Source organism: Anser cygnoides, chromosome 20, assembly GCF_040182565.1.
Source record: "Anser cygnoides isolate HZ-2024a breed goose chromosome 20, Taihu_goose_T2T_genome, whole genome shotgun sequence".
NCBI lineage: Eukaryota > Metazoa > Chordata > Aves > Anseriformes > Anatidae > Anser > Anser cygnoides.
In genome coordinates, this window is record NC_089892.1 from 2,612,109 (window position 1) to 2,637,264 (window position 25,156).

Below are 25,156 nucleotides of genomic sequence, written 5' to 3' on the forward strand. Positions count from 1 at the left end.
TTTTTTGAGAAGTATCTTACTAAATTGTTGGAAGAGGGAAGTTATGCAAGGTGCCCTTGTACTGATGGCAATTGTGCTTTAATTGCTTTGTGTTAACTTTTAGGAGACCTTCAGGGTAAGAACTTTACAGGCTTTTTTTTTGCCAGTGTCTTCTACTCCTGGAGAACAAATAGGCCAGTGCTGAGTGTGTCAGTGTACGCTCCTAGTGAAATGTGACACTTGCTGCATAAAAAATGTTACATATCAGTAATGTAGATGAGAGGGCAAGTCTGAGAACAACTTCAAAGCCTGTCTCAAATAAAAGGAGGGTGGGAGCTTTGGGAAGTCCTTTGTACAACTTTTTCCTTAGGCTGTGTGAGTGGGACAGGCCTGCTTTGCACAGAGGTGCATGTGGCCTGCTCATGTAGAAGGTCTCCTGTATCATAGTGCCTTATTGCTGCTGCTGCACTAAGGCTTTGAGCTCTTCATTTACAAAATTTTTTTTAGTTAAAATCATATTGCTTGCAAGTTTGTGCAGAATTAAAAACCATATGACTGTGCTTCAGAAAAGCAATGCATGCCACTGTTCAGAGAAGTGTAACAATAGTCACAAAAGGCAGCCAGTAACATACTACTTAAATATCGGTGTTTGACAAGGCTTGCGGTCTGCCTCTAGGAGAGAGGGGCTCAGGGCTTGCTTCTGCCATCCTCATCCAAGGCTGCAGAACTAATAACGTTGCAGCATACATATTAAAAAACAATATTTAGGTGAAAAAGGAGAAAAGGCAAGCACTAGACACTGAAATTTAAGAAAGTACTCAAAAATAGCTTTATTTGCAATATTCATGCATTTGACAACATGTAAATGACAGCTGTCCTTGTTAAAAATTTTCTTTGAAATGTAAACTGACATACCTACACTTAAATAAATGTTTTGGATACCCTTAAACCCATCTTTAAAGTTTTTTTAAAAAACATATATACATAAAGCTCCCTTAGTCATACAAAAACTTCACAGTACAGAGCTGTTATTGCTGGGAAATGCCTTTCCTACCAAGGCTTGCAAAATAGTGAGGTAGAAGTCTTCAGAAGCAGTAGACGGTGGTACAGTCCCAAGGAGCACAGCTGTAGATCTAGAAAACGAGTGACAGGAGTGGGTTTGCACATCAGTAGGAGGTGGTGGTGTGTGACCAGTTCTGGCTGTTGCGTAGTACTGGCTTGTACAGCACAGGCCCCATTTACAGTTGCATGGATGCTTTGCATGTCCTGAGACTTAACTCCTGCTGCATGGCAGGGGCCTAGAAGTAGCTGTAGGTGTGCTTAAAGCTTTTCTGCTCTCTGAGCACTGACGTAGGGTAGTTCTTGAATTTTTTTTATTTGAATCATTAGAGAGGAATCATTAGAAGCAGGAGAGGAGTGCTTTCATGTGGCTGAAGACAACATGGTCTGGGAACAGTACTGTGCCTCCCCCTTCCTTGATCACCTCCTAAGCCCCAAAATTCAAGACACTTACAAACAAGTTCTAAGTGCAAACTAAGCTGAAGCAATCCCTCTTACCTCTGGACTTTACTGAGAAATTTCTCATGAGCAGGAATGCCATGTGTGAGACACCACTGGAACGCCTGCTGGCCTGCCAGGGACGTGTGCAAGTCTTGTCAGAGCACCCTAGAGGAAGCAGTAGAAGTCTGAGCAATAAATTAGTCTTCAAGTAGTAAGGAGATTTTTTTTTAAAGAAAAAAATGGATTAAAAAACACAAGGTAAGGAAGCAAGTAAGTATAAAAGTGATCTTTGAAGCAGGTAGGAGGTAGGCTTTCTCTAACAAGTTACTGGTGAAGCAACCAAGCGTAGTGTGGTAGCCCCACCTACAGAAAACCCCTGCAGTGCCTCGTGCCTCCAGATGGTAAACCCATAGGTGTAACAGACTACCAGAGAGAGAAACATTTCAAAACAATCAGAATTCTTGTATGCACTAGACCATTACCTGTGTTTTTGTTAAACTCAGAGCATCATGAAGAGATGCTAGACTTGATGAGCTTTGGGCTAGAAACAGGGAGTCTGAAGAAGTGCTGCTGACCAGGTCATCCAGGGCATCAACCTGTCGCTTCAGGCTGTGAAGGGTGCCTTCCGTTTGTTGTTTTCCTCTGATCAATACTTCTACTTGCTTGGACATGCACTGCCGGAGCTGAGCCTAAATAAATCATTAGTCCTATTTATATGCAGTTAGTATAATTTTGAAGACTATATTTAAGTAGTCTGATGACCTAAAGTCAAACCATTAGGGATATAATGTTAAGAGTCTCATGAATCACAAGCAGCTGGCAATGGCTTTGCAAATAAAGAGGTAAACTATTTAAAAATAAGTTTAAGTCAGAAATAAGCTGTATTCATCTGGCATTTATCATTAGCTGCTTGAAGGGGCAACTAAATGAAATTGGCCATTGTATCTGCCTAAAATGGTCACAGGTGCCCCTGAACTGTAGATTTTCATGTTGCTAACATACCACAGTATATTGTAAGTGATGGAAACATTTTGGAATACTCAAAAATCCAACTACAATTAACTAATTTAACATTATTCATCTTGATATAACAGTTGCTAGGCCTTCTTTTACTATTCCCACCTAAAAAAAGACACCCAAAGGTATTTTGCAGTTCATCATTATGGACAGAGTAGATAAGGACGAGCTGGAGAAGGATCTCCCACACTCTGTCGTTTAGATTACTTTTGGAAGGGACCTAACGGACGTATTAGTGCGATGGGGAAGAGATGCGCCACCTTCAACCGATCTTCATGATGCTGCAGTTTCTCTCGGAGAGCCTCTCCACGCCATTGTTCATCCTTTTGGAAACAAAAGCACATTCAGCAACTGAGCACTACAGCTAGAGGTACCGATACGGACACGCTCAGCTGTAACATGAATGAGGGCTACTCTCTGAAAGCATTTTACCATTATGAGGACTTTAGAAAAATCCAACTTTTCTTCCAGTGAGAACAGTCTTTTGTCAGCAGCAGCAAATGGAAGAGTCTCCTCTAAGTTACCAGGTTCACAGTGCAGACTTTTTACGGCAGAAGATGCTCCCAGATCTTCCAATGGTTCTGGTGAGGATGGGCTTGAAGATTTAAACCCTATCTTAATTTCATCTTCAACCTCCAATTTAAGCATTGCTACTGTATTCTGTATTTCCCTTTGTCTCTCTTCCAGGTCTTCTTGAGTCTTAACCTACGACATAAAACACAGTCTTGCTACGCTGCTGTCACATTACAAATGCATCAATCCCGAGTGATTTCCTGTGTAACTGAACAAGTCTTACCTCTGAAGTGTTTATGCTTTGACTATTAAAATCAGAAGTCATAAAATCTCTGAGCAGATACAGCCTTGATTCTGAAATTAACTTTAATTGCTTATGAAGTCGCTCTGACCAGAGGAAAGTTACCAAGGCACAAGCAGTTAACTTAAACCTATTCGTACTCTGACCTAGCACAGCCTTCCTCGAACGCTTTGTAGTCACTAAAAATGTACTTCTGTGAAGAACCAGATTTATAAAGGACTTACAAACAACTTATAAACAGCTTAAAGGTGGGACAATGTGGAATCACCGTTTAAATTACAGCTAGTAACAGAAGAAGAAAATGCTGGTCCAGGCTGGCACTACCAAGTTAAGTCTCCAGTGAGTAGCTTTGAACTTTGATAACATCTAGTGATCTACATACATTATGACTCCAGTTATGCCAGCGTCCTATGACCAAACCTTAATGCAAACAGGAGCCACGGTCCTAGTTCTTGATTGAGACATTACATAAATTAAGCTGACAGCAAATGAAACAGTACAGTTACCATGTATCTTTGTAACATCCAGATTTAATTATTATAAGGAATAGCTAAGGATTCCCCACCACCATCCTCAGCTCATCCCTAAAAGACACGGTCTCTATTTCAGGCACCACTTCACTGGGCGAGAGGGACCGACCCATTTGAAGTAGCCTAATCAGGGCCTGTAATTCTCTACCGTGTGACGGGAAGGTAACCATGCAGTTGTGCCACTCCGCCTTGACCCCCAAGATCTGAAGAACTGCTTTAGAGCTTGGCAGCCTTAGACTGAAAACTCAGCACCCGACTGACTGGCTGGAGTTGGTCTGTTTGTTTTTAAACCAGGATTACTGAGCTGTCCTACTCAGTGTTAGCAAAGCGTAACCTTCCAGATTTGAAGAAAAATAAATAAATAAATAATTGCATAGCAATTTTAAGTACTGTCAGTCTGCTTCATAGGAGGAGATTCAAAACCAACACAATATAACCCTGTCTAGAAGAGACAGCTTTCCCTCCAGCCTGCCTAGATTTGTCTACACAGTTATACCTGGTTCTGGAGATCCATATAGTCCTGCTGGATCTGGCCAAGCTCTTTAACAAGACGCTTGGCTCGTTCCCGGTTATGGTGCGCTACTTGTTCAGCAGTTGCTATATCGCTCTGCAAACAATTATTTTCATGCTTTTGTTCCTAGGAAAATGCACAAAGATTGTCTTTAATGTGAGCACTCACTTCAGAAAAATGGATAAAAAGAACCCACACATGACAATTTCTTCAAGTTAAAAGGTAAAAACAGCATAAAGTAAGTGACTAGAGAGGTATTCTGCAGCACAGTCTAGAAATACCAGAATTTGTTTGCCTCAAGTTCTGTCTAGTCATGAAGTTATAATGCATGACTTTTGTTCTTCCTGCAATAAAAGGGGCTTTTTTATCATTTTGCCAAAAAAATCACCAAAAACTTCCAATATTCCCCCCATCCAATCAGGGCTTACTCGCAGTTCTCTTTCAAGCTGTGTCCTCTGCATTTTCATTGCTTCTTTCAGACTCAAGATTTGTTTTTCTGTTTTTTTCCTCTCTGATGCCAGCTGACCTTGGAGGTGGTTTAGCTCAGACCTGGAGAGTTCTAGTTCTTTTTGAAGAGACTGAATTTCTTTATTTTTTTGTTGTAACTGTAGTTCTTTCTCTGAGATCTGATGTTCTGTAATCAACATTTAAAATAAACACTGATTAGCAGAAGTGTAAATACCTTGGTACATTTCATACGCATAAGATAGTTTCAAACATTTTTCTGCCAAACACTGTTTGGAAAAACATTGGCACAAGGTGGGAGGGGACAGAAAACCAGTTTGCTTTAGAAATTCAGTTCTTTCAACAAATCAATTTAAGGATCAAGAGTCAATCCAGGCGCTGAATTAAAACCAAGTGACTTATTTGTACAACAGATCTTACTGTATTTTCTGATAGTTTCTTCAAGTGCTGCGAATTGGGATGCTTCATTTTCCAGCTTCCTGTTGTTTTCTTCTGTCAGCCTTACTTTTGCTATTGCCTGCTCCAGTTTCTTTTGTTGATCTGTTAGTTCCTTTTCCAGGAGTAGTTTCTGATCTTTCAGTTTAGCAGTACTTTCTTCCAGTTTTTTTCCTTCACACTCTGAATTTTGCTTGAGCTGATGAAGAATCTGGCAAAAACAAACAAGAGATCCCATCAATTCAAACTTTAACTAGCAGCAACTCAGTAAGAACAAATACCATCACCAGAAGACCTAAGTTAAAACATCAGAAATCTGAAAGAAGAAATGTAGTATAGTACTCAATTCAAACAAAATTCATCTTTTTTCCTTTTTTTTTTTTTTTTTTTCAGGACAGTTTCAGTTCTTCTTCTGGCTAAGACTTTGTTGAAACTGCTCGGCCAACATATGTTAATTTTACTACAGGAATATATGATTAAGCCCTAGTTTTCACAAACAGCTGATGGTTTTGCACAGAAATACAGTAGAACAAGAACTAGCTGCAAACAATCCACTCAAAATCAAAAGTAAACTTCAGGAATAGAGGACCATGAACTTCTTGATGCTAATTTTTGAATTCTAGAATACAGCTGGACTTAAGTTTTGATTAGTTTCACTTGAAATACATTTCATCAGTTCAGGTATACTAAACTGTTCACTTACCTCCCACGAGAAATAAAAATCATGGGAAGAAATTCATTGAACTATATCTAGCTGCTATATTTTGTCAGCTGACAAAGCAAAAAGTATAGAGAATAATCTGCGCCAGCCCATTCCCTCATCTGTACCAGTAACACAAGAGCAGCCCACATACAACATTGTACAGTGCCTGCCACTACACTAGCCCTTCATGCACTCAGCGGTCATTGCTGATTTTACTGGTTTTGTTATCAGTCCAGTATACGATGACCTTGCCAAGAAGGAACAGTCCTTTGTTGGGACACAGTAGCTTTCACTAAGACATAACTGAATGTTGAAGCTGTGTGTTCATTGCTATTCCTCTAGAAATGAGACTTCATGTTTCTTGCACCGAAAGCTTTTCTGTCTGCATTACTTTTAGAGGCCAGGCAAAAGCTAGACACATTATCAGGCTCATTACCGCTTCTTGTTTGGCTAGTTCTGTTTCTTTCTCTTTGATCTCTTTCTGGAGCTTCTGCAAATGGTTCTCCCTCCTTTTCCGTCTCTCTTGGCAATTGTTACATTTCTTTAAACTTTCTAGGATATCTTCTTTCAGGGTTGCCTGCTCTCTAAGCAGCTCTTCCTGATGCTTTTTATTATTTTTCAAATCCTGTAACATAAACAGAAAATCAAGTGACATAACCAGCTGGTAAAGGTTACAGGTGTCTGGCTCAACAGGCTTGCATTTGAAAGAAAATAACTGATCACCCCTAAACACACTGAAAGACTACCTTCTTTTTAAACCAGGCACTGAGTGAATAAATACAATAGGAACCACAGGATGCCTAAGTTTAAAGATGCCAGAGTAAAGGCTGTACTGCACTTTAAAACAAAAACAAATTGTCTTTGCTAAAGACAAACACAAAACAAAAACAACAACAAAACACACAAAAACAAACGGTAAAACAGGTTGATTTTGCCTCTATACCTGAACTGTTTTCAAGAAAGATCAATGCAAACAACAACAACAAAACCCACCAAGCTGCCACCACCACACCGCACAAACCCACCCCACCCACACACTCCCGTTAGGTACATTTGGGAGTAACAGCCTGACAGGGAGCCTCACCACAGTTGCCACTTCCATTCATATTCAAAAATGGAAAACAAAATAGGAATCACCTGGTTAGGTACCTGTCATAGTCCAAATCACTCCAAACTCAGCAAGACCAAAGAAACTAGACAGTGTTTATTAGCTATGCAAAGTGTCTGATTTCAAGATAATGTGCTTACAGGAAGAGACAGGCAATGGACTATCAACGGTGATAAAAAAAAAAAGGTCCCTTGTTTCTGTGCAATCTAGTCACTACATAAGAAAAAGCATAAATTTGACAAAAACTAACCTGTTCCACCAGATGAAGACGTTGCCTGGAGTCACTGAGTTCTCCTTTCAGCATTTCTAGTTCTTCCTTTTTTTCTAGAAAAACATTTGAAGAAAGACATTTTCAATCAGCAATCCACAAAGTAACTAGACAGATAAAATTTCTCTTCTTGTAAATGAATAAAAAAGTTTCCATCTTTCTGACACATTAAATACCTTCTGCCTGTAGATACTTGAGCATAACAGACCATTTATCATACAGTACAGTTACACACACTGTGCCTTTTAATGCCATTCTTTTAAACTACATTACAGCTTAAAAAGAAAATTTGATCTTTACCTTGAAGATCTTTTTGTACAACAGTAATATCTCCATTCAGTGACTTTTTTTGTTTGTTCAGTAGATCTATCTCCTGCTGCAGGCTTTTAACATCCAATTCCATTTTTTCTACGTTGGACAATGCAGTTCTGCTGCTATCTTCAGTAGCTATCAAGTCTCTGTAAAATGTGAATGTATGTTCTCGGTTTGTTGGAAGTACATGGTGAGGACTCTAAAAGCAGTTGCATTTCAGTAGTTTTTTCAGCTCAAGGGCATGTTACTTAGTAGTCATGAGAACAAGAGAAGTCTCATTTTAAGACTTAACATCTTGCTTTTCATAACGTTCTCATTGCATTGCCAGGATGTAACAAATGCTGCTGCATTCAGCAGCTTCAATTGCTGCATACCTTCTGTAAGTCTGCTATAGACATTCTACAGACATACATACTTAAAATAAAGCCTCCGCAGGGCGTAAGAAATGACATATTCTACAGTATTCTATAGAATAGATAGGTTCCCATATTGTGTAGGGCACCTCAGACTTCCAGTAATGTTTTTAACCAGGATAAATTGATATTCAAGACACTTCCCATCACTTCTGATCTTCGCAGAATGTATATCCCCCCCTCACACCTTCTGGTTTGTGACAACTTCTTTTCCAAACTCTGACAGTCTTCTTCAAGCTTTTGCTTTTCTTTATTCAAAGACTCGATATTACTTTGCAGAGTGCGCATTTGAGAAACCAGATGTTCATTTTCCTGACGGTCTTTCTCAAGTAGTTGTTCCTGCCAATCTACTTCCCCTTGCTGACACTGAAATAATCTCTGAATATTCTCCAATTTCAACTTCTCCTAAGAAAGAAAATATTGTGAACAACACATATGGTGAAAAAGAACAAGTTAACATCTTTATCTGCAGCAGTTTAAAAACCTTTCATTCACAGATCATGTGCAGGCAGATACAGTACTCTGTAACTACTGCATTAAAAGAGGGAGGAACTGTTTAAAGTGCCAGATTCATTTGAGTGCATTTATGATAAACTTTAGCATGAATATTAGGATAACAACTGGAAGATGAGGGTGCAAGTATTCGTTCCTTCATAGCTTAATCACTATAGTTTTCTCCCAGCCCTAAGATGAGTAGCAAATCCCTTCATCACGGGGATTTTGAGAGAATGACCACTTAAAGAGCTACATTGACACATCTAAGTAAAGAAGTGTTATCCTGGGCTCTGACCTAACAATCCCGTAGCTATTACAAGGCTGCCAAATGGATGCCACTGATCTTCCTGCGTGCTCGTGGCAAAGTTGAATGCCTGTCCGCGTTCATCAAAATAGGAAGAGACTAGCTGAGCTGAAATACCTTTACAGCTATAGAAAGCATCATCCAGCTGAGTTAGTACGCTGTCTTCCATACCAACTTTGTAAGTGAGGGCACAGATAGAATTTGGATAAAAGAATATGGAAGCTAATGCTAAGAAAACTGTATTCATCATTCTGCAGATAACAGAAGAGCCTCTTTTTCACCCTCCTTCCCGTATATGCACCAAAAAATTCCCATAATTTTAAAGTGCTCAAGCAAGCTTTTCTATGATAAGCTGAAATCAAACTAGTGACTCAGATTTAAGAGCACAGGGACTCTGTCACCCAGATCTTAATAGAACCACAGAACATGCAGGTCTCTTCTTCCAGTTGCTGTACTAGCTATAAAAGAAATACTCACTTCTAGAACTGCAACTTGAGTCTTTTCTAGTTCGTTGATCTTTTGGTCGTGTTGTAGTTTCAAACCTTGAAGTTCATTGTTTTCAATCTCCAGCATTTCCAGAACATGTTTCAGTTCTAATAAGATGAAAAAAATCAAAGGTTATTAGCACGCACATGAAATTAATTCTATTCTTTAAAAAGACATTACGAAAAAAAAGAAAAAAGGACAATGCTGATATCATCCCTGTAAAAACTACATTTTCATTTGCTGTGGCAGACACAGCAAGTGTTCTATCTGATGCTGTTCCACTGGAATGTTGCAGGTCCCTAGGTCTCCTGTTTTTCCTGTTTTCTAGGGCGTTATTCTGGGACAAGTACCTGACAGACAAATATTTTTTTTCAGAAAGTACAAATTTTGCAAGCTAACGCTGATTATATTTCCCATAATCTGACAGGATGTAACTGCCTGGAAGGGCAATCCTCCATTTCCCTTTGCACCGATGTTTAATTCTTCTGTCAGCGTGTCACAAGTGGCTGGTATCTCCCAAACATGTAACACCAGAACGCAAACTTAACCAGTTGGTCCTGATGGTAGATTTGTTTACATTTCTCACTGGGATGAAGAACTCCAGTCCCAAAACCAAAGCAGCACTAAGCACAGCCTCAACTCAAACACAAAGAAATGGTCAGCTCTGTACTGCGTACTGGAGAGTCTGAGTCTCCAACTACACCAGTTACACAGAACTCTTTCTCTCTAGGACAATATTTAAAAAGAGTGAAGAAAAGATGACTACACAGATGTACGACTAGCAGCTTAGAGTGTATTTCTATTTAAATTGCACAGATTAATACCTACCTATCTTATGTTTAGCAATTTGCCCAAGTATTCCTTGAAGGTTTTCTTCCTCTTCTCCAATATCCTTCTTTATGAATGAAAGCTGTGTTCTTTTCTCATTTATTTGGACATCCAGTTCTTTCCTCTCAACAGTAAGCTCCTTCAGAAGCAGCTTTATTTCCTGTGGAAATGTATCAGTGTTAAAATGACTGTCAATATTTGCCATTTGATTTTTTTTTCTTTAAATAAATTGTAAATATTTAAAAATATATTTTAAAAGTCTACTGTCAACTATAAACTGGACAGTTTAATTGCAGAATTTATAGTTACAGTTAACAATTAATATAACTACAGTTATAGTTGACAATTTAAAGCATTAGTCTTGTGAAGATTTTGAGCTAGAAATCTCACCGTAACAGCATAATTCAAGTGAACAGTAGGTATGCCTTAAAACAGGAAGCCAGACAAAACATCCTCTCAACTACCACCCCCACCCCCCCAAAAATAATTTTGATCCTGTTTTTATTTCAGTGCTGAGAGTACAAATCTAGTAAAGTCTTTCTTCCACAAGAAAGTATAGATGCCTCTCTGAGCAAGCAAACGGGAAGGAAGGAGACAGACAGCTGACTTATGCCAGCTTTGTTAAATTTTATGCACGCTAATCAGATTGATTTGCTTTAGCTGATTGCCTCAGCAACAGTAAGTCATTCAGAGACTTCTATTCAATATAGTTTCATTCTCAAGGGACCAATCTGTAAGTATTAACAAAATTAGAAGAGTTCTATTTCTCATCTGTGCACCTGGTCTTAAGCACACAAAACTGTAAACTTGCTTGTCCTATTTTTCAGTGGTCTTGGGGAGGATATAGAAAGCAGAGCTAGTTTTGTGGAAGTTCTGTAATGTTTTTGATACTTTATTCTTTTGCTGTTCTTCAAAGATATAATAAATTGAAAAATCAGAGTTACTCTTATTTGGCGTTGTTTTTCATTTGCTTCAGTCTCCCCATCTCGAAGAGCTTCTTTGAGGTCACCTTTCTTTTGACAAATACAGTCTTGAAGGGCATGGAGCTGCTCTTTTCGTTGACTTAACTGTTGCTCCAGAAACAACAACTCTTGTTGCTGAGCAGTAACCTATAATGTAGAAATTCAGAAATTTAACAGAACAAGCATCTGAAGGCTTTTGAAGCTACACAAATATACAAAAATAAATGCAATGCACTGTTCCCAGACAGATTTATTTGAATTCCATAGCACATAAGGATTCCATCAGAGCAGTGAGCTAGACCCGTGTTACAAGGCCAATGCTAGAGACTAAGTTCTGACCTGGACAAGCACAGTCCTGTATCTCAGAGGTTGTTACGCTTCGTGTTCTGAAGCATAATAAGAACATAGAGAACTCTGCAATAATATTTACTATGCAGAAACACCAGCAAGACTGGGGTCATACTTATCACAAGTCAAGAAAAATTCAAATTACCAACATTAACATAAAATTATGAATTAAATTCTTCAGACGAGGTAGTTTGGAACATAAGATTCCCCAGTTACATTAAAAACAGTAAAATTGATAGTCCACAGTTAACCAGATACGCGTTACCTGATCTTTCAGTCTTTCCAGTTCAGTTTTCTTGCACTGAAGAATGTTTTCTGCTTCTCTGAGGATCTGGAGGTGATGTTCTTCATTGCCTTCTGCAACTTGAACATCTCCTTGAAGCTTCTGAAGACTGACAGTGAGAATAAAAGCATGGTTCAGAACAAACAAGAATATAATTAGGCAGTAACTTACCAGAAAAGGTCATGATTAGCATATCTAATATTATTTAAGGTAAATTTAAGATAAATTCACCTTTCAGTCAGCATTTTTATCTTCTGGTTTAAGGACTGGAACTCAGAGTCTCTTGCAGACACCATTTTGTTGATTTCCTTCAAAATACCTTCTTGTTCCATCTTATGCTGTTCTAAATCCCTTGTATCTGCCTGTAATAATCTAAAGAAGCATTTATGCCATTTCATATTAATATTTTAACAGCTCTCCCCTCTCCAAAAGCATTATCTTGATATTTGAAAGAATCTTGTTCTTCTCCACGTTTAATAGAAATTCACAAGAACAGCGTACCTTAATTGCTGATCTGCTTTCACAAGTTTAATGGCCATTTCCTGAGCCCTTCGCTCCAGCTCCTCTGCCTCAGTTTCAGTACGGGACAAGTGCTGTTTGGCATGATTGTACTTTTGAATAGTGTCTTTAGTCTAAAGCAAAAATTGAAGATTGAGACAACACAATTCCATCTTACCCTTTGCACACCTATAATCTGCAGGTTAGCTGTCTCCTCTTGCCCCAGAAAAAAAAAATAGAAGAAAGCATCCTCTTCTTTGGCAAGGACCAAAACATTTTTCTTTTAGCACACATTATCCCAGGGCTTATTTTAAAATAGGAACATTTTTAAAAGGCTGCAGGTTACACAAGTAAAAATAAATGGCTTAGACAAAAAGCAGACATTCTCCATCTAAAACAATCTTAACACAAAAATCCTTCTGCACTTAGTTACAGCTTTACATACCTTTCCCCGTGTGCTCTCAAGTTCCACTTCAGCTTCCGAAAGTAGCCTATCTGCCTCTCTAAGCTCTGCTCGTCGTTTTAGAAGTGTCCTCTCTATACATTCAATTTCCTCTGCAATATCTTCCTGACGCTTAAGAGATTTTTCTAGCTGTAACTCTGCCATTAGGTTTTCAGTATACCCTTCAGTGAAGTCCCTAAAACACCAGGAAGAAAAACATTGCATTAAAATATGAAATGTTAGAGGCCCAGAAGCCTCTTGTAGTTACTCCATTTTATGTACTATACAAGCACATTAACTGTAGAGGCCCAGAAGCCTCTTGTAGTTACTCCATTTTATGTACTATACAAGCACATTAACTGTAAAGGTGTCAAAATTGACTAAAAGTTTTAGGTATTTCCACATGCTGACTTTCTACATGTTCTAGTGCAATATTCTTACTTGCGTTTGTTATATTTTTGAGCTGCTCTTCGCAGCTCTGCTACTTCACATTCCAGCTCTTCTCTTTCGTGCAGAAGATCATCTATGTTTTGATGTAATTTTTCCACCTCATTCTTGCATTTATGTTCAGCTGTCCCTGACCGTTTATCTCTGGATTTCCAAGACTTTAAATGATGCACAGTATCTTCTAACCTTGAGATTTCATTCTCCTACACAGAACAGAAAAACAGGAAAATAAGTCTTAATTTTCCTATTTCAGCCCTCCAAAGCAGGGCTTTGAGACACAGGAGCACCTACAGATAACAGACACCAGACTACATACAGAAGACAGAGCATTCTTATTAGCAAGCTCTCTCAGATCCAGGATCTTGCTAGAAAAGATTTTTTTAAAAATGAACTTTTAAATTTGTAGAAGTCAGGTATTATTGTTTTCCCTCATTTAAGAAAGCATATAGTAAAAGATGCTCCTAATCTATTCATAAGTCAATTGCCTACAGCTAAACCTGCAGCCTACAGCTCTGTATCTTACCAAATCATGATGTTCAGGCACATTGCAGTGAAGTACTCCAACAGGAATGAGTGGTAGAGTAAAGTTCGGAGGAAGAGGGCCATAAACAACCTGGGCCCCCACAGGAGGAGGGCCATAGATAACAGATCCAGGAGCAATTGAGCCTCCATTTGCAGCTGCAGGAGGAGGGCCATACACCACGGTTCCTTGAGGTACAGGGGCACCATTTGGAAGGGCTGTGTAAATAACTGTACCAGGTGGCTGTACAAAGGCTGGGTCTTCATGAACATGAGCTTCCTCATTTCCTTTATCATCTTCTTTTGTTTTTCTAGCTTTATGTACAAAAAAAAAGTTACTTAATCACTTTTTAAATGAAACATCTTTCAAATGCACACTTCAAAGTAATACACAGTATATATACAAAAATAATAAACACTGCTTGAACTAAATAATGAGTTCAGCAGTAAAACATTTGTAATTCACTCATGCATATCAAAAACATTCATTATGAACTCTAAGCAAATCCATGCTTGGTATGCTCCTGAACATTTTGAGACCATGAGACTGACTTACCTTTATCAGGATTCATTTTGTACAACCTACTTCTGACTGGTGAATACAACCAACATCCTCTTGGATTGGGTAAGTCTTCCTTTCTGATTTGACCATGCCCTCTCATAGGCGGGGATGTGCCAGGACACAGTAAACCCACTCCAGAATCTTTTGTGCTGTGGGAAGCAGGAGTCGAGGCCTAAAGAAAAAAAGATGTGTTAATGAGGTACCCCACTCTACATAATAAAGGTAAAATAATTAATTAGCTGTAGGCATTCTAAAACATTGTTTTTTTCAAGAACATGCTATACATAACTGTCTTTCCCTATTTCCAAACATTTTGCTGCTTTAAAGAGCTCAAATATATTTTCTCATATTATCAAGCAAGTGATATACATAGTAATGTTTTTATAAAAATTGTCCTGTGCTATGGGGGAAAAAAGTCTGAGAACTGTCAGTATGCAGGGCTGTCTTCAAACTATTACCAATATGACAGTAGAAAGTGACCAAAGGAAAAAATTAATAAATAAAAATCCAGATTTGTGTATCTACAGCTTTGCTGGAAACCAACAGATGTATGTACTGCGTCCCTTTTAAACTCTTACATAAATGAATTTACAGTACTGCATTTTGAAAGGTGGCCTCCAAGTCACGCGTTCAGATTTCTATCACTAAATAGCTCTGCAAAGACTTTGTCGGCAGACCTGTTTGTTTACGTGTTGTTTCTGTATTTTTCTTCCATGCCAGTCAATGTTTTTCTTAAGTTCTCCCCAGACCTAGCAAGATTATAGTGGACTTTCCCCATATCATATTGCTCTCCACATAATAGGATTTGATTTTCTGACCTGTGATGATGGCATGTAATACCAATATCCCCTTCTTTTCAGTGGATCTACTATACTGGTGATGTAATCGTTCTGGTATGAAAGCACATTTCTGAGTACTGCAATTTCATCTTGTAAATTGTCAATTTCATCCTTGTTACCTGTAAATTAATCACATGGTTTTAAAAGCATGTAAGGCTAATAATAAAGCCAGAAACATTCAGAATTTAACTAAATTTACCAGAGGTAAACTGGAAAAGCTAGAAACCGAGAAGTGCTAGGACTGTGGCTGAACCTTAGCCATCCATTTCTTCTGTTCTATATATTCAAAGAAGCAAAGACCTGTACACTTTACATAGCTGTACTTTGTGCATTTCAAATGCACTGTAGAAATACTGTACGTTGGAAATGTTAGGTCTTGCTGTTTTCTTCATATACATAGATACAGAGAATCCACTGAAGCAGAGTTATTTAGGGACTGAATATATGTAACGGTGTAAGAACTGTACAGAAAGGTATCCTGAACAGTTTCTTCTACAATAAAATTACAGAGCTCTGAACAGCTTCCCACAAACAGTAAGAAATACGGAGAAGAAAATGAGTTCTTCTGCATTCACGCTTAACTGCAAGAAATGGAGATAAGAGATATTACCTGTCCCACTGTTATCCAACAACCATCTTAAATGGTCAATTTCTGCTTTCTGTTGTTCCAGAGTGTCATTTAGTTGATCTATTTCAAACTTTTGAGAGCTTGATGCAACATTCTTCTCACCAGCTTTCTCCATTTCATGCTGTAACTATTTTAAATGAGTTAAAATCAAAGCAAAGCACTTCAGTTTAAAGTAGACTACACTAAAGCTTTCAAACAGGCTTACGTTTTCCTAAAGAAGTGGCCATTTGGCACAATGCACATACTACTTTGATACAACAAAATTGTTCTTCCCATCCTCTCTTATGATTGAGGCTTAAATATCTTTATGTGACTGTGTATGTTAAGTAAACCTGTCACCTGTTCGCTAAGTCAGATAACCTAGTCAGTAAGGTTTTCACTTTGTTCTTTGCAAGTGTAAAGTGAGGGAAGAACACTGTGACTTGGAGAAACTTGAAGAAAAAGACTATGGCAGACAACTGAATATAGCAGTTTCAGAAAGCTGCTGAACCACTCTTTTACCCTCCTCATATAATATAGAGGAAACATTGCTCCAACTTACTTGTTCTTCCTTCTGTTTTAGAAGTTGTTGTAACAATTCTATTTCTGCTTCTGCTCGGGCAAGATCCCGAGCTGCACGAGCTGCTTCAACACAGAACTCTTCAGCTTCCTCAAATTCCTAAAATTGAAATTTTATTTTAGCTTTAGTTTGAAAGAATACTTCACAAATTTGCAGACATATGAAAATTTGTGAAATGCAGACTAATGAGAAACATCATCACTTGTCTGTTCCAGATAGACACTTAAGTTTACGTAAAATATTTTCTCCTTTAACTTTAGCATTTCTACAAAGTAGATGTTAGTATGTAGCCAAAAATAATTCCCAGTTTTAAAAGCCTGACTTATAAGAACTAAATTCCATATTTTCTTCTATTTGTCTTATGTAACAATGTATTATTTATCGTTTGATTTTCAATTGCTAGAAGATCAAACTTGCCTCTCCCTCACATTCCACCATGCAGCAACATAGCCCGTCCAAACCCAAGTTTGCTCAGACATTCATCTATTATATTTCAAGATGAGACTGTCCAAAGCAACAGCTTCCATGTGGCAGGCCAATTCAAAATAAAGATTTGAACTTGAATTTAAAAGCAACACCAGAACTGCTACCATTATTATGACATTAGAAAGCACTGCTTAATTATAACTAGCAATTAATTATCAATGTTGATTTACCTCAGCTCGTTCCTGATTAATTCTCAGAACAGTCCCATGAAGAGCCTTCAGCTGATTTTTGGCAATGGATAGTTCAGCAGCTGCCAGTTTATCTGAAGTGATGATTGCTCTCTTTAATTCCTTCAGTTCTTTATCTAGACTGGCAAATTGCATTTGTGCCCTGGCATCTTCTAGTTTTTTCTGAAACCAGGAAAACAATAGGATTTATGATAATTTTCAAATAGAAAGCAGCATGGAAGAAAGACTTCCCTACACATCCTGTTTTGTATTGTATATAGAGAAGTATCAGAAAAATACAAAAATAAGGGTTACCAATAAAATTTAAGGAAAAGACAGGTTATATTTAATTGCTATGTTTCTTCCTGCATTCAATCTATGTCTTAAAATGCAAAATAATTCAGAAGTTTTTTTAATTTTCTTTTCCTGGGACATCAAACACTGTGCATGGACGTGTCCATACTCATTCTTACCCTTTTCTCTAAATCTTCCAGCTGAGCAAGAATAGTCTCTTTTTCTTCATCTGCCTCTTGGAGCTGTTGATCAGCAAGGCCCTGAATTTCTTCCATGCTCTTTATTTTTTCAAGTAGATGTCGAATTTCATTCTCTAACTGACGGACCTTGTTCTTATTCTGCTTGTTTTCAGATTTAACCTGTAAGGGAAATACATTAGAATAAGCAGAATAACTTTTGAGAAGGTTACTGGCTATATTTTTCTCCCTGTAATTAAACTCTCTGTAGCTTGAGAGACATAGCATTCAGTCCAAATTCTAACTCACCAAAAAATGAGACAAAACTCATGAACCTGTTAATGACTCCATTGTTACATGAACACCAAAAAGCAGGTCTCTCCTCATTATCCTACAGGTCAAATTAGAGATTGCTTGTGGAAGTTTAAATGCATGTCAAATCCTACTCTTCCAAGCAAGACTTTTTCAAGCTTTATAAAACAGAAACTAACAAAAAATTGCAAAGGAGCATATGTCATATCTATCAAATACCTGATCTAAAGCAGTCTAAAGTATAAGCATACTTTTTTATTGGTGTTTTTTTTTTTTGGTGCCTTAAAAATACCTTCAGTTTTATCGCTGTCTTCACAGGGTTCTTATGAAAAGAATGGACAATATTTTTCTCTACTTTAAACAGAACTTCATGGTATACACAGCATGGAAGTGGTCAGTTGTTTGTTCTCCTCCTTCAAAAGCTCTTGCCTGCTTATACAGTTTTTTAAATAGCAAAAGTTATGACCTGACATACACTTGTGTACACAAGGAAAAAAAAAAAAATCAAAGCTCTAATAATGGTTAGTATTCCTGTGGGAATCATGAGTAACAGGTGTCCTGCTCTGATGTCAGCTGTTGAATTTGCTTCTGACTAGCACCTGTGCTCAGTTTACCTACTCGTAGTGAAAGACTTCTCTGAAAGATGGAGGGAAACAAAGATACACCTGTAATGAAGCTTGATCCTTCAGCTGCAAGTTACATATTTTAGACTAAGTTCAAGTTTTCTTACTCTTGCCTTCGTAGTTTTGATACATGCCTGTCTATATTTTTCCTGTACATCTTCCAGTTTTTCCTGCTGGGATGCAATTTCTTCCTGCAGTTGTCTCTGTCTAACCCATGCTTTCTCTTTTTCCCTCTGTGCATCAGCAAGGATGTTATTAAATTCTTTCTGCAGATTTGCAAGGCTTTTCCCCAAAACATCATCTGAATTCCAACATCTGAAAGACAAATAAGCCAGGTTCCAAGACAGAAAACAGTGATTTTAAATTGCAATACCAGATACTGAAACAGTGAAACCTAGTACAATAGTACAAGTTGCAGACATCCAATGTAAATGAATTCAGGTGCGGTACTGAACAGGTTACACTGCACAAGACAGACCTCCACACCCAGCTCTGATTATTCTGTTCTTTGTTTATTCCCATTCTCTGTTGCTGGGGACAAAGGGTAAAAAAAAAAAAGTTTGTTCTACCTCTTGCAGTGAAACCCAAGAGGAATGCATATTTCCCTCAGTAGTACAATTACTGAGCTCAGGTGATGCTCTCTTAATTAACCACAGGGTGCTAAATCTCATGTTTGAACTGCCCACGTGGTACTCAGCAGGACGCAGTGGATGTACGTTGTTGCTCTCATGTACTTACCAATTTAATGTGCACAGATCTAACACTGTTAATACTTTTATTTTACTCACTTAATCTCTCCTGCTCCTGTCTGAAGCTTTTCCTTGAGTTCATTTATACGAGCAAGGACTTCCTCGGGATGAATCAAGTTGCCAACTGCATGGCTTAGCTCATTCTGAAGATCTTTAAGCTGTTGTTTCAGGAGATTATTGTCTCCCTTAAAAAAAAAAAAACAAACACAACCATAATGAAAGAAATACATAAATTATTAATGCTTATTATTATTATAAAATTTGAATACCTAATTCTTTCTTTCTTTCCAAACAAAGAATCCAACATTTTTTTCCCCAATGTGAGCTGGACCAATATCAACAAAATGAGAACAAGCAAAAATTACAGTGCTAATATCTGGTGAGGATTGTTTATAAACTGGTGGTCCTTGTATCCTTTGAGGAGCATGTGAGATGGGAAAATGGGATCAGATGTATGCAAAGAAGAACTGAACCCAGACTTCCCACAATGAGCAAAACTGCTCTAATTGCACAGTTTGTTTTCTTTTTTTCTTAATTTTAAAAATTAAGGAGGCTCCTTTGCCAGTTATATTTTGATAATCTTGAACCCAGTGTACTACTCTTGCCTAAGAAAATCCCATTGACTTAGCCTTTCAGCAGCTTTAGGAAGAAGCACACTTAGTTTCTAATCCCAGGTAAGATGAGGCACTGATCTGTGACACTCTTTTAAATAGAGGTGTTTCTGAACATCAAGGAATTCATGAAATGCCTAGAAATTCAACGATCACAAGCTGTGTTGCCTATTGTACTTGGATGCCATTACTGTTTTGTGGTAACTGAATAAGCTTCCTCAGGATCACAGCTTTAAACAGATGAAATAAATTCTGCTTTAGGTATTGGACCAGTTTTTCTGCTGCACACAAAAAGTTACTTACGCATAGTGAATGAGGCTTGTGGGAAATAAAGATATATTTAAACAATCTATCAATTCCATTGCAATATAATAGAGCAGCTCTGAAATAATTTCAAATGTCCACAATAGATAAAAGACTATGGTGTAGGGTCTCTGGACAAGAAAATTAAAGGCAGTAAGAGTCATAAGTACTACCGAACTTCAAAACAAAATTTATAAGGAACTCCATAAAATTTTTTATCACTTTCCCCTAGTAGCAGTGGAAAAGCAGACTGCATATCAGGTAATTTGTTAAGGCAACAAAGTACCTCACCTGCAATTGTTTGAACTGAGTAAGCAGCTTGCAATTTTCTTGTTCCTTCTCTTCTACTAGTTGTGCTTTGGTCAGAGCATTCTCTAATGCTTGCCTTTCTTTTTCAAGTTCAGCTTGCAGAGCTGACAGTTCCATCTACAAACACAGAAAACCTCCAGATTAACAGCCCCACTCCCAGCCTGTCACGCAAATATGTAACAGCTGTATTTCTAAAAGAGTAACAGTATGACAACAGCCCCTAAGAAAACAACCATTGCCATATAACAGCTTATATTTCTTAAAACATCATCATCATGAGTGGTATAGCAAATTCTAATACAGACCTAATATGAGCATATCCTACCCATCAGGAAACTGACAGAATTACATTTGTCAGGGTTCTACAGACAGCTTCCAAGTTTTCCCTGAATCACCAAAACTAGAAGAATTGGAAGGGTTGGAGACAGAAGCACTTTGTGTTGAATTTTCATGTCCTCCTGCAATCTGGAACCTGCAGGTGGAATAAATCTTTCAAGAAGAAAGAAAGAAAGAAAAAAAAGAGGCCACCACCACAAAATAAGTTCATTTCTGATGAATGGAAACTGAATCAAGATGGTAGTCACCATCCATTACTGTGTGTGAATCCAAATGAGGATCCCCAACAGGAAGATAAAATAGAAATGTACAAATTAAAGCATATATTGGTTTTCCCCATCAGAAAGCTATTACTTCATGTTTAAAAGAAAAAAAAAAGGCACTATAAATCTCAATTTCTACTAGAAAAAGCAACAGTGGCCACTTTCTCCTGCTACATTTCACAGTACTGCTTCAGTATTATTTCTTTGACGTGTGTACATCTCTTTCCAAAAAGATGCTGATAACTATTTTCCTTTGAATATGGTAAATAAACTCTACTGAGGCTACAAATACTTTGTACCTCTCTTCAATGTAAGGTTACAAGTCCTAGTGAACTGGTAACGTCCATTTCAGGACACATCTAAACCAACAACTTCTTGCAAAGGAATCAAGGTTGGAGACAAGGTATGGAGGAAAGGTTCCCCCCACACCACCAGCCCAGCTGATTATCACCTTGGCAGCAGTAGAGCTCTGTTCTTACCTGGCTAAGTTGTTTCAGTCTTTCCAATTCTTCCTTTTGCTGATTGGCTTCAATGTCTCTGTCTCTTAGCTGGGCTTCCAGTTCAGCCTCATAGGCACTGACATCCCCTTGTGCATCTCTAAGTGATTCGTTTATTTCTCGCTGCTCTTGAAGTGCACCTTCTAGCATTGCTATTTCCTGGAATTTTACATTAATTTCAGAAATATAGACACAGGAGAGACAAAATTTCTTCAGAGTACATCACCTCTCTTCCTCAGGAACTCAAAGTAACTGCTGTAAAGTCAAAATAGAGCCACTAACTCTAATCACCAAACACTTAAAATTTAATCCTAGATAGCACTACTATATATAAAGGTCAGGTCAATGATGCTACTGTGACAGACTTTGCATAAAGTATGCACACAAGTTGAAAAGGTGTAGCCTAAAGTGAAACGTGCCTCTGGTATTAAGGTTTACATAATACTTATCAGGACACTAAGACAGATCTTTAAGTAGCTGGATTACAGGACTGATGTAAGGTCCCTGGGCTAGTGTCCAGTTTTCACTAATGCAATTCACTATGACAGTGACTGCAAGTACATTTTCAGTAATGTTTGAGAGGTAGAGCCTGCATTTCTAAGAGATCTTCTGTAAATACCGATTTACTGTCTGCCTCTTGCTACTGGCTTGAAAGGCCCTGTTCTGTTCTTAATGTGCACGGGCACATCTGACTGAAGTTACACTACCAGAAAATAAATTTGTCCAGAGAACTATGTTTTTGACATTTCTTATTTGATTGCTTGCTTAGTTTTAAGTTTACTCTTAGTAATCTGAACTTAGGAAGAAACATAGTACTAAGCCTTACTTTTTTCATGTTTTCTGCATCCATGGCAACTACTTCCAGGTTATTTCTTTCCTCCTGTAGGTCTGTCAATCTTTGCAGCAAAGATTCTTTATCTTTCTGCAGCTCTTTACATTCATCATTGGCCTGTTTTGCTTGGCTTTTAACACTTTCCAGGTATTCCTGTAATCCAATGATGATGCTTTCTAAATCCCTTTTCAGTGCTTCATTAGTTGCTATTTGACCTGCAGAAATGCAAAATGAATTCAAAAATCGCAAAGACACCATGCTTACTTACAAAACACACAAAACTGCCATTCCTAATCTTAAACTGTTCACCTACTGGAATATGAAGTAAGAAGCAGCTAGAATTCAAGAAGAAAATGCCTGCGTTGTGTTTTTAAAGGCTAAGAGTTCCACTATTAGTGTACTAACCTGATCACTGGAAGAGCTTAAAAACCTGCATCCCACCCCAGCTTCCTTCTAAAATGGCATCTTTCTAAAAGATTTTTTTTGTTCATATTCTTTTCTGGGACATTTACTTTCACATAGATTATTATGTATACAAAATTGCAGATGACAAGGATACATTTAGTAATCAACAAACCACTCAGCTCAGACTTGATCAAGAGCCTTCCTGCCTCAACATTTTGATCCTGAACCCCAGAGCAACAAAGCACTTAGTCAATCAAAGCAGCTGTTTGCTCCTCCCACCTTCCGAAAAAAAAAAGAGAAGGGAAGAAAGAAAAACAAACACACATACACACTACATAGATCAGCTGGGAATAATTTTTAACCTACACACTCTGTATTTCTTTGAAGCAAAGAAAAGCAGAACTGATTCCCCAATTCAATTACGATCTTATCCTAAATACAAGAAATACTGTAAGACAAGGAAAATATTACCATCGGTGAGCTGCTGCTCCAAGTCCTTGATTTCCTCAGTTTCCTTAGCAATCCTAGAGAGCATGTCATCCAGGCGACTCTCAAGCTGTTTGTAATGTTTGTTCATTACATCCAGCTGCTGTTCTTTACTTGCTTTTTGAGCTTTCATGTGAGCCTGTAAATTAGTTGGAAAGGTCAAGTGGGTCAATGTCAGCATCAATTAAAGAAGTCAACTCTCTATTTTACTCAGTTCTGCAGTGTCTCACTACCATTAGTGAAAGTCACAGGCACAACGTATCTTCTGGAGTTTGGTTTTATTTGTTTGTGTTCCTCTTTACTACCTCACAAAGAATCCCAGGTAGGCAAGTAATGTGTGGCAAACAGCATGATCAGGTACAGTTTCCCCCCTTGCCCAGGCATGATGAATCAGGCATGCATTTACAAGTTCGTATTCATGGCTGCTAGCTTTTTCCACACCTTTATTTTCTGCTATACTATTTCCTGTTTCATTCAAAAACTGACATGACTTTCCCCAGAAGCTTTATCCTGTCATCCTGCATTGCCTTCATGGTAGCCATGCTTCAGAACATGTCAGGTCATCACCTGAAGGAAGACACTGAACAACCAGCAAGCCATGCCAACTTTGTAGCTAAGGTTTACATAAAGCAAAATTGTTTTTGTTTTTCTGGGAAATACACCAATTCCACACTTCACACAGACTTTGACCAGGACTTCACACATTTAGGATAAATTTAACCGATTATTTCAATTGTATACAAAGCTAGACTATAGACATAAATAGTGCTACATGTTTTTCACTAGATGAAGTTACCTACAACTTAAATAACAAAAAACTTGGAAAAGTATGTAATTTATGCTGCCATGATAGCCAGCACCTTTCCTCTTAGTACTCAAAAAAGAAATAGAGCTCACAGTAGGACTTTTAAAAACATACTCTCAGAAAAATCACTTATAGAAGTAACTTTATAACAAAGCACTTGGTAAAAAAAATGTATTTTCCCAATTTTAACGTATTAAAATATGAACGTTAGAAGTAGTTTATCGAATTAATACAGTTCAGCCTGCCACCTGTTAAAACCAAACTAACGTTCAGCGAGATTTCAGCAAGTAAAACGGGCGGCGAGGCGCCGCTGCTGAGTCACTTGGCCGCAGCTGCAGACCGCCCCGCGAGCCCCGTTTGAAAAACAACAAGCACTTACACACAGCTCGCCCTTTGTCTGCTGCCTCCGCGGCCGGAACACGACGCCGCACCCCGGGGCTCGCTCCCTCAGCCGGGCGGCACCGAGCACGGCGGGGCTGAGCCCGCAGAGCCCTCAGCGCGGGGCGGCCCGGGGGGGCCGGGCGGGCCCTGCCGCCGCTGAGGCGATTGGGCGGCCGCGGTCCCCGCGCCCTGACTGGAAGCGGGCGGCGGCCCGAGGGGCCGGGCGGCTCCCGGGGAGGGCCGGGCCGAGGGGCCCGCAGCACGGGCCGCCCTCCCGTTACCCGGCTGCGGGGGGGAGAGGCGCGGATTTCGAAAGCTGGAGACGGGAGCAAAGCCTCCAAGTTCTTTCTTTGCATGCCTAAAAGCCTCAAGCTGGCCGGGAAAAGCTCTCATTTTAAAAGACAAGAGCTTTTTTTTTTAATATTAAAATTAATTTTAATTTAATAGTTTCATAAATGTTTACTGTGTCTGAAAACAGCAAATGGCTCAGAAATCCAGAGTCTTGCTTCCATAGAGATGGATAAAGATGCTAGAGCTCTTGGCACACCCTTGTGACCTTGAGACCTTGTTGAATCTATCAGTAACAACAGAAGCACCTACAACAGCTGAGGAAGGTTATTAGTCCCCGCCAAAAGGGCATGATAAATCTTTTCAGAATTAGAACTATTTATTGAAAGTTGATTATAGTTTTGGATACCAGACTGTTGCAGAAAGCCACAGCTGTTGCTGCCTGGAATATCAATACAAGCTGTCACCACTCCAGCCAGGTCAGCTTCATCTGCCACTCCAGATATGTTTTCTAGGCCTGCCGCTTGCTAGCCCACTTTAGTGCCAATGCAAGAGCTCTCAGACAAAGCAGGACTTCA

The 25,156-nt window shown here is 38.6% G+C and overlaps 1 protein-coding gene across 5 annotated transcripts in view; it reads right to left on the minus strand.

The window, feature by feature from the left end:
- Positions 1-789: 789 nt before the first annotated feature.
- CNTRL (centriolin) overlaps positions 790-25,156 on the minus strand; it is a 33,829-nt gene continuing 9,462 nt past the window's right edge. For 3 of the 5 annotated variants that reach the window (XM_048056527.2, XM_048056535.2, XM_066980772.1), the window contains 33 exons: positions 23,090-23,243; positions 22,208-22,428; positions 21,364-21,540; positions 20,268-20,402; positions 19,102-19,247; positions 18,448-18,628; positions 17,382-17,561; positions 16,912-17,091; positions 16,238-16,354; positions 15,679-15,823; positions 15,048-15,187; positions 14,224-14,401; positions 13,672-13,982; positions 13,143-13,351; positions 12,705-12,897; positions 12,263-12,393; positions 11,993-12,133; positions 11,744-11,870; positions 11,113-11,277; positions 10,169-10,328; positions 9,332-9,447; positions 8,243-8,460; positions 7,631-7,788; positions 7,313-7,386; positions 6,391-6,579; positions 5,237-5,462; positions 4,780-4,985; positions 4,337-4,477; positions 2,929-3,201; positions 2,757-2,819; positions 1,962-2,168; positions 1,537-1,644; positions 790-1,112 (listed from right to left, as the gene is read on the minus strand). In XM_048056527.2, coding sequence (XP_047912484.2) covers positions 1,561-1,644; positions 1,962-2,168; positions 2,757-2,819; positions 2,929-3,201; positions 4,337-4,477; positions 4,780-4,985; positions 5,237-5,462; positions 6,391-6,579; positions 7,313-7,386; positions 7,631-7,788; positions 8,243-8,460; positions 9,332-9,447; positions 10,169-10,328; positions 11,113-11,277; positions 11,744-11,870; positions 11,993-12,133; positions 12,263-12,393; positions 12,705-12,897; positions 13,143-13,351; positions 13,672-13,982; positions 14,224-14,401; positions 15,048-15,187; positions 15,679-15,823; positions 16,238-16,354; positions 16,912-17,091; positions 17,382-17,561; positions 18,448-18,628; positions 19,102-19,247; positions 20,268-20,402; positions 21,364-21,540; positions 22,208-22,428; positions 23,090-23,243 — 5,346 coding nt within the window. In that variant the 3' untranslated portion in view covers positions 790-1,112; positions 1,537-1,560. Of the gene's footprint in view, positions 1,113-1,536; positions 1,645-1,961; positions 2,169-2,756; positions 2,820-2,928; positions 3,202-4,336; positions 4,478-4,779; positions 4,986-5,236; positions 5,463-6,390; positions 6,580-7,312; positions 7,387-7,630; positions 7,789-8,242; positions 8,461-9,331; positions 9,448-10,168; positions 10,329-11,112; positions 11,278-11,743; positions 11,871-11,992; positions 12,134-12,262; positions 12,394-12,704; positions 12,898-13,142; positions 13,352-13,671; positions 13,983-14,223; positions 14,402-15,047; positions 15,188-15,678; positions 15,824-16,237; positions 16,355-16,911; positions 17,092-17,381; positions 17,562-18,447; positions 18,629-19,101; positions 19,248-20,267; positions 20,403-21,363; positions 21,541-22,207; positions 22,429-23,089; positions 23,244-24,288; positions 24,460-25,156 lie in introns of those variants that run through there. The other 2 variants (XM_066980773.1, XM_048056543.2) reach the window with 2 other exon arrangements.